This window comes from Mastigoproctus giganteus, chromosome 9, assembly GCF_048544385.1.
Source record: "Mastigoproctus giganteus isolate SK-2022 chromosome 9, ASM4854438v1, whole genome shotgun sequence".
In the NCBI taxonomy this organism is placed as follows: Eukaryota; Metazoa; Arthropoda; class Arachnida; order Uropygi; family Thelyphonidae; genus Mastigoproctus; species Mastigoproctus giganteus.
In genome coordinates this window covers 25,951,860-25,961,360 of record NC_143583.1, presented here as the reverse complement: position 1 = coordinate 25,961,360, position 9,501 = coordinate 25,951,860, and the positions used below count along the sequence as shown (strand labels likewise).

General features: G+C 36.1%; 1 protein-coding gene across 1 annotated transcript in view; it reads right to left on the bottom strand.

Annotated features, from left to right (window-relative positions):
- Positions 1-826: 826 nt before the first annotated feature.
- Zpr1 (zinc finger protein Zpr1) overlaps positions 827-9,501 on the bottom strand; it is a 140,226-nt gene continuing 131,551 nt past the window's right edge. The window contains exons 13-14 of the mRNA XM_090380971.1: positions 6,679-6,744; positions 827-1,039 (exon numbers count right to left, since the gene is read on the bottom strand). Of these exons, the coding sequence (XP_090237097.1) occupies positions 920-1,039; positions 6,679-6,744 (186 nt within the window). The 3' untranslated portion in view covers positions 827-919. The remainder of the gene's footprint in view (positions 1,040-6,678; positions 6,745-9,501) is intronic.

Here is a 9,501-nt window from a genome sequence, read left to right as displayed (position 1 = left end):
TTTGTTTCCTGACCTGGCCGAAGTTGATTATAGTGTGCCATGCCAACTTATGTAACTCAACCACCACAGCACAGCCACATCGAATTAATAAATTCAAAGTAACCTAACTTTCTTGTGCAACAAATTCTCTTAAAAAATGACTCACTTTTAAACTAACCTAACTTTCTTTTACCAACAAACGCAACTACAATACACAACACAACACACTACCCGATAACAAGTAACAATAATGGTGTACTATACCCCACTGAGTAATTAATGTTACTTACAAAAAAAAAAAAGCATTGAAATTAGGTCTGTGCAAAATTTGTTAAAAGTTAAATCTTAAAAACATGATATATAAAGCCCAGACATCAGCAGATATATTTAATGTAACCTTTTAAACATATATAATTAAATTAAATAAGCCCATAACTGGAAAAAAAAATAAATTAATAAACTTAAATGCTTATTTGAAAAATAACACAAATGACTAAAAATCAAAAGAAATTTAAACTTATTGGAAAACCAGATGGCACAAATATCAGACATATGGAACTGAATTTGAGGAAGCTTGAGTGATTTTAATAAAATTCAGTAAATTAAAAAACGACAAAAAGGATCTGTTTCAAAACCTTAGCAGTTCATATATAATGGAAAGTAATTAATGATAACTGCATATAAATAAATAAAAAATCCAGTGCCCTCCTACAAATAGATAAGAAACCATAAATGCCTGAAATAATTAATTGTCACCTTTCTATGCCTTTAAAGCTTCTTTTTAGTTAAGTTCATGTGCAAATAAGAAACCAACAGCTTCAAGTTAATTGGTAAAAAGTTACATCAATACAGCAAGAATTATTTTTATTATGTAGCCAATATACAATATTACTAAGTTCAAAGCTTTATAATTATTTACATAATGACATTCATTTTAATATCATAAACTATAGTTATCAGTCTTCATATCATTTAACCCAAGTTCATCATTCTGTTCAAATGTACGTTCATATTCTATTATCTGTATGCTGGAATCATCTGCACCTGGTTCTGCAATACTCTAACAAGGAAAACAAAAATTTTAAAAATTACCTGTGTTTGTATATAAGGTGTGGCAATAAAGTTCCCGGACTGGTACTGTTGCAGTCATGTTTGATGAGTTTGAAAATAAATGCAAGTGGTATGCTGTAAATCAAACTTCCTCCAACAGATGGCGGTACAGCAATTGTCCAGTAAGCTGACAAGTAGCAAGTAACAACCAGTTTCATTAGTACCATTAATGTTCTGTGTCATGATGTTTCAATGGAGCAACGAATTAATATCAGATTTTGCTTTAAACTGGGAAAATCTGCATCAGAAACATGTGTAATGCTAAAAACTGTTTATAACGATCAAACATTAAATCAGACTGGTGTGACTGGTATAAGTGGTTCAAAGATGGATGTGATGACCCAAGAAGTGGTCAACTGTCAACTTCTCAAAATGACGACAGAGGTACAAGAGTTTGGGAAATTATGAAAACAGATTGTTATTTGACTCTCAGAATGATGGTGATGAGTTGGATATGAATAAGGAAGTGATTTGTATGCAAGAAGATTTAAGGTAAAGGAAGGTCTGTGCAAAATTTGTGCTAGACAGCCCCACAGATGAGCAGAAGCAACGAAGAGTGTCATCACATGAAGACTTCATCCAGACTTGTTAAGACAATCCTAATTTCCTCGACTATATTGTAACTGGAGATGAATGTTGGGTGTTTTAGTACGATCCAGAGACAAAGTGTCAGCACGTACAGTGGGCTTCGAAATCATCACCAAGGCCCAAAAAGTTTAATTTACAGAAATCTAGAAACAAGACAATGCTGATTATCTTTTTGACAAACATTGTGTGATTCACAAAAAATTTGTACCTAAAGGGGATAGGGTCAATGCTACATTCTGTGTACAGTTGCTTCAAAGACTATTTAAGCACATTTTATGGATGAGGCTGCAATTTTGAGAGAAAGGTAGCTCACTCTTGTTGCACAGCAATGCCCCTGCCCATTCTGCACTTGTTGTGAAAACATTTTTGATGAAATGGCACTGTGCAGATCAACCATCCATCCTACTCTCCCAATCTAGCACCAGCAGACTTCTTCCTCTTTTCCAATATTGTTGTTATTTGGTTTTTTAAGGAGCATTAGCAACTAAGGCCATATTGCTCCGTGAATATGCAGTGGTCGTTCCCTGACCTTTCCGCATCCTCTGTATTTGGTGGTGACGGGCTCGAACCCTGGTCTAATCAAGAAGCGTGTGCTATGCACTGTTGCTCCTTCCCACCTGGCTATGGAGGTGCCCCTTTTCCAAGAAAAAAACTGCCCTGAAAGGAAAGAGATTTCAGGATGTTGAAGACATAAAAGAAAAATATAACTGCTGAATTGACTACCATCTCTTTGGATACCTTCGCTAACTCTTTTCAGAAACTTTTAGAACAGTGTAATAAGTGCATACAATCAAGTGGCGATTGCTTTGAATAAAAATAATATCATTTTTGGGCTCCTTCACCTTGTTTTCTTTTTATTGTGCCAGTCTGGGAACTTTCATTGCTGCACCTCGTATATATAAACAATATTCAAGAATCCAAAATCTGCTCTAAGAACATAGAAAAATGCACTTATAGCAAGCATAATGTTCACAAACTATCTTTCATTTTACTCAGATCAATTGTCTTAGTGCACTAGTGGTGCAAATTTTGTTAACTTCAGTAAATGATGGAAATGTGAAATGATACAAAGGTTGGCAGGGTCGTTAAGGACACTACTGACGCTATGCTGCTGCAACAGGATCTGGAAAGGTTGAACAGATGGGCTGAGAGGTGGCAAATGAAGTTTAACATTGACAAATGTAAAGTACTACATATGGGAAACAGTAACCCCAGAGCAACGTATCAACTCTGCGGTACTACACTGACAGTGGTGGAGAATGAAAAGGACCTGGGGGTTATTGTGCAGGCAGATATGAAGTTCTCTGAGCAGTGCAGACGAGCTGCAAGAGTAGCTCATGGTGTCTTGTCAATGATATACAGGAATTTTTCTAGCAGGGATAAGGAGGTGATTATTCCCTTGTATAAGGCAATGGTTAGGCCACATCTTGAGTACTGTATACAGGTCTGGAGGCCTCATTTCAAGAAGGATGTAGAGCTGCTGGAACGGGTACAGAGAAGGACAACAAGATTAGTAAATGGAACAAAGGGTTGCTCTTACGAAGAAAGGCTTAAGTTTTGCAAATTGCAGAGTCTGGAGACTAGGCACCGGCGAGGTGATCTGATAGAGGTGTATAAGGCTTTGAATGGTTCGAGCATGCTCAATGCCAATGGGATTCTTCGAGGAAGGACGGATGTCGGATAGATGTGCGGAAATTTGCCTTTGGCCAGCGGGTGGTTGGTTGGTGGAACCGACTTCCATCACTTGTTGTTGAAGTTGATAGCCTAAACAAATTTAAAGCTCAACTGGACAGGTATTTCGAACGAACGGAGGGGTGAAATGGGAGTGGGTTTTTTTTTTTTTTTTTTTGGCTGATGCTGAATAAGCTTGCTTTCTTGCATCATATGCCTCTACTAATGCTAATGCTAATGGTCCTCAAACTAAAATAATTAGCATCTTAATGGTGTTATTTGTCTGATAAATGCGTGGTTATCAAGCTTTGAAGAATAGTGAAGCAAAATTTCAGTACATTTTAATTCTGGTAATGATATAAAATGTGTAGTTGTCATCTGACAATGGTCGAGGGTGATTATTCCACATACAATTTCATCATTCAAATTGATATTTAATTGGTACTAATGATATTAAGAATAGGAGATTTGAGGATTTATTTAAGTACAGGGCTGTGTTTCAAAAAGTCGAGTTAGGAGGGAGTACATGATGAGAGACTTGTCAATCAGTTCAGCCCTGGAGAGAGTGTACAAGGCACATGAGGTAGAATTTTTCTCAACGTGGTCTATGCTTGTTAACTGGAGAGACTATTTTCATAGGGACAGGATACACTTAAACAGAAGAGATGCAAGAATATTTGTTACTGAGGCAGTATTAGGTGGGTCAGAAAACTGCTAGCTTTGGAAGATATACATACTAATAGATTAACAGCAGTCGCAGAAAGAGATGAAAGTGATTCATGCACTGCTTCTACTGGAATATGTAACAGCTTGGAAAGCAAGGTTACAAGGTTTGCTTGAGGTCCTCAGGGCAAGCAAATACATGAGCTGTGTTAGGATTACTATGAACAGAAACAGGTGCAAGTAGTCTTTGAATGTACACTAATGCTAAGAGTTCAGTAAAAAAAATTGATGAAGATGAAGTAGAACTGGTCAGGTCATCAAACATGGACATCATAGCATTACTGGAGATGTGACACTTGGACAATGCACATAAGAGGGCATAAATTTAATTGGTGAAGGACAGTTGCAGAATAGATGTTCATTGATTTGCTCTCAACCAGAGGATAGTTAATTGCTGAAAGAAACTTCTACCTGGTGTTGTGGAAGTGGCTAACCTGAATAAATTTAAGGATTCCTTCTTAAATTAGAAAAATTATTAGACAAGAAATTAGGAAAATTATTATAGGGGATGGACAGGCAATGATACAGGAAGTGTTTTATTATTTGCTTATTTTTATTATTATTATTTTTTTTTTCTGTATAACCTGTATGTGCTTGCTTCCTTGCATTATAATTCAAGCAAAAATCCAAAAAGAAAGGTATATAATGTGCAATTCTGACAGCGAGTGAGGGAGCGAGTGAGCGAGATATTGAAGAACTGAGCATATTCAATAAATTTTCCAAAGATGCTCATGCAATTAAAGATAGGTTAAAAGTAATGTTCAACTCCTGATTTGGCAATGAGATACTGAAAACTACATTATCTACATGTGTGATAATAAGAGAAAAATGTTCAAGAAAAGGAATGGAAACAGCTGACAGCAGCACAGCACCTTCACCTTTTTTGATTTTCTTAACTTTTTTTAAAAAAAAAACTTTAACCATTACATCATAAGATTGTAACATTATACATTACTGTTACACACAAAAGAAACTGTTTAAAAGTTCCCACTGTGTACACATAAGTGTTTAGTTATTTGTAAAGTCATTTCATCATTACTCAGATGTTCTCTAAATTTTTCATGTTATTGAAATTTAATAATTTGTACACTGCTTCATTCAAGAGAATCCCCCCCCCAATAAAAATAGAATTTTTCCTATTTCTGATAAACAACAAGATTACTAAAATGCAACACAAGTACAAAAAAAAAATAAATAAAATAAAAAATAATGATATACTAACACCACACTAAAACATTGAACATTTTAAATTTAAAACCAGATCAGGCATTTATGTTGAATACTGAAACATGTAATTAAGGGCAAAATATTTATATCCTCTCCTGCAACTTTAAAGTTAAAAAAACACACACACACACACACACACACACACACACACACACACACACACACACACACACACACACACACACACACACACACACACACACACACACACACACACACACACATCTATACTGGGGTGAAGGCACTGAATAAGAACTGCACATTCCTGTAAATTCTAACATAAAATGATGTATCTCGGTGCACATTCACTACAATAAGTTAATATAGTGTATACTGCTTATTGTGATCACAGGTAATATCACTAATATGAAGTCCCAATCAGCTGTACACCAATAAATAAAAAAAAAAATACTAAGTTTATTGTAATCAGTGCTTCAGTTTATGTTATTGCTTTTTTTGCCTTATCATGGCTTATGAATGTGCAGTGGAAGTGATTATGGAACATCCCAATTTGTTCTTGAACTCTGACATGTTGCATATCTAGTTACTGCTGTTGCTTCGTACAGCTCACATTGTCAGTGTTGTCTCAAAGAAAGAGAGTACCTATCTGTACTCTTACCAATTTGACTGTTTTATAGTATCACATTAACCCTCTTCTAATTCTTGATTTTGATATTTTCTTAGTTTTTAATGATTTATATGAATTTCCAATTGAAAGCCATCAATTCATTATATGAATTGATAACTTACTTGAAGAAACAGTGGACAGTCAAATTAAAGTATTTTACTTTGCTTGATTTTCATGTTTTCATTCTGTCCATTTCCACCTTCCATTTCCTCCATGCAGAGAAGAAAATGTGTACATTTTCTTCTCTGCATCAATAAACAGCACTGAATAGTTACATTCTTGTTTCATTGGTTATGGTTATCAATTAAGCTGTGTCCTGAAGTGATCATAATAAGTGGCATCAACTGTATCTTTAATAAAGAATAAAATCTAGCCATTAATAAAAAAGCCAACTATAAAATTAAATTAATTAGAAATTTTTTAGAAAGTGAATTTATTTAGTAAATTTTTTCATGTCTTTATATCATTGCCTTTAAAATGGAATCCCAAAGTGGATTTGTAAATATCATCTTTTAAGCAAGATTATTTCAATTAATTGAGTTTGTGTTTGATAGAAAAAACAATTTTTCCAAGTTTTACCATTTACTGAAGCACATTTTTTACCACACAGAAACAGCAAACATTTATCAGTGATAAACTATAACTACAATTTCGGATGGATTGTAAAGAATTTCATTTATAATGGAAACAACACATTTAAGTTTATCACAATTAAAACTGCAATTCTAAACACTTCTTTAAAAGATAAATACCTGCAGATAACTATTGCCACAAGGATCATTAAGGATCAAGGTTACTTTTCTTTCTCCACAAATAATCTGCAATATGGATAAAACAATTTTTATTTTTATTTGCTAAAGCAAAGTATCTTATTCTATGTGAAATAATATATGAGCGTCATTAAATAACTTTTTATTTTGACAACTATGAAATTAATATTGACACTGAATTTTAGATGCGGCAAATAGTAATAGTAATGGAGGCACGTGATGCAAGAAAGCAAGCATATGAGCTTATGTAGCATTGGCCAAAAAAGACAAAAAAAAAAAAAAATAATAAAAAAACAATTTCACAGATCCATTCCCTATAAAAGTTTGTCCAGTTCCTCCCTGAATTTATTTAAGCTATCAACTTCCACAACAACAGATGGAAGTTTGTTCTGCAATTAACCACCTGCTGGCTAAAGGCAAATTTCTACACATCTATTCTACAACTGTCATTCCTCAATTTGAATTTATGGCCCCTTAGGTTTGTAATCTGAGAAAGCGAAGAATCCCATCAGAATTCAACGTGCTGAAAAGAGTAGGAGACTTATTAAGAGTAGGAGACCGGCGGAATTACTTAACAAGTACAGGTCACTGATGAAAAAAAGGGGTGAAGTAGGGTTGAATTTGAAAGTGTCTGCAATTCTGCCCAGACACAATAGGAGGGAGTATATGACGAGAGCCCTGTCGATCAATTCGGCCCTGGAAAGACTGTGCAGGGCTCAAGGGGTAGAATTTTTTTCAGCCTGGTCTGTACTTGTTAACAGGAGAGACTGCTTCTACAGAGAAGGGATACATTTAAATAGAAAGGGTGCAAGAATGTTCGCTGATGCTATCGAGGCAGTGTTAGGTGGGTCGGAAAACTGCTAGATTGGGGAGATACAAGGACTAATAGATTAACCGTAGCCACTGGCAGAGGAGAAAGTGATTCTTGCACTGCTTCTATTGGTATGAGCAGCAGCCTGGAAAATAAGATGCAGGATATTACAGAGACTGCTGGGAATCATGGTGGTACAAGTAAACACATGGGTTGTGTTAGGGTGGCTAAGAGGAAGAGCAGGTGAATGTATACTTGCGTGTACACCAATGCTAGGTGTTTAGTAAATAAATTTGATGAATTTGAGTTATTGCTCAAAACATCAAAGGCAGATTTTGTTGGGATTTCGGAGACGTGGTGTCACACAGATATAAGGAATGCAGAACTGGAATTTGGGGAGTACAATGTCTACAGAAAGGATAGACAGGATAGGAACGGAGGAGGGGTTATGCTATTAGTTAAGAAACACATAAAATCCAAGGAAGTGAAGCCAGTCGACATCACTGGACAGTGCAGTGTTGAGTCAGTTTAGTGTCACATAAGCATTGGGAGATCAAAATTGAGAGTAGGAGTGTGCTATAGGCCTAATGACTCTGATGAGTATAATAAGGAACTGTACAGAGAAATAGAGTGGGCTAGTAAATCAGAGAGTCTTATAATGGGGGATTTTAATTTCCCAGATATTGACTGGAATTTGGGGGCTGGTCACTCACACACTAGCAAGGCTTTTGTGGATTTATTGGATGATTGTTTTCTACATCAGCATGTTCGGGAGGCAACTAGAGGGAGTAATACTCTTGATTTGATTATCAGTAGTGATTCTTCATGCATTAAGAATCTGCAGATAAATGAACCACTAGGTGACAGTGATCACAGTGTTCTGAAGTGGGAGTTACTCAAAGAGGTAACTACCATTAGGGGTAAAGGGAAGGGAAGGGGTATTGCTTTCGTAAAGGTGACTACGATGGACTGAGACAGTATTTAAATTCTATACAGTGGGATCAACTGATGATGTTACCAACAGCAATTTCAAAATGGGAAGCATTCAAAGAACTTATCTTGCAAGCTACTAGGCTTTACATACCAACTAAGAAATATTGTTCAAGGTTTAGGCCTAAATGGATGTCAGATGAACTAATGAGGCATATGGCAGAGAAGATATACAGGAATTTTTCCAGCAGGGATAAGGAGGTGATTATTCCATTGTATAAGGCGATGGTCAGGCCACACCTAGAGTACTGTATACAGGTCTGGAGGCCTCATTTCAAGAAGGATATAGAGCTGCTGGAACGAGTACAGAGAAGGGCAACAAGATTAGTGAATGCAACAAAGGGGTGCTCTTACGAAGAAAGGCTTAAGTTTTGCAAATTACAGTGTCTGGAGACTAGGCACCAGCGAGGTGATCTGATAGAGGTGTATAAAGCCTTGAATGGTTTAAGCATGCTCAATGCTGATGGGATTCTTTCTCTAGCTCAGAAAAATCACCTGAGAGGGCATAAATTCAAATTGAGGAAAGACAGATGTAGGATAGATGTGCGGAAATTTGCCTTTAGCCAGCGGGTGGTTGGTTGGTGGAACAGACTTCCATCCCTTGTGGTGGAGGTTGATAGCCTAAATAAGTTTAAGGCTCAGCTGGACAGGTATTTTGAACGAACAGAGGGGTGAAGTGGAAGTGGGTTTTTTTTTTTTTTTTTTTTTGGCTGATGCTGCATAAGCTTGCTTTCTTGCATCAAATGCCTCTACTAATGCTAATGCTAAGAAAAATGCATGGGATACATACAAATTAACACGTGACATAGAAGCCTATGATAGATACAAGTTGATCTGTAACCAAGTTACAAAGGAGGTTAGGCAGGTGAAGGCAGATTACGAGAAATCTTTGGCAAGGGATGCAAAGAAAAACAGCAAAGAGTTCTTTACTTATGTAAACTCTAGAAGGAAGGGGATGAATCAGATTGGTCTACTTGATATCGATGGGTCAACTGTTGATGACC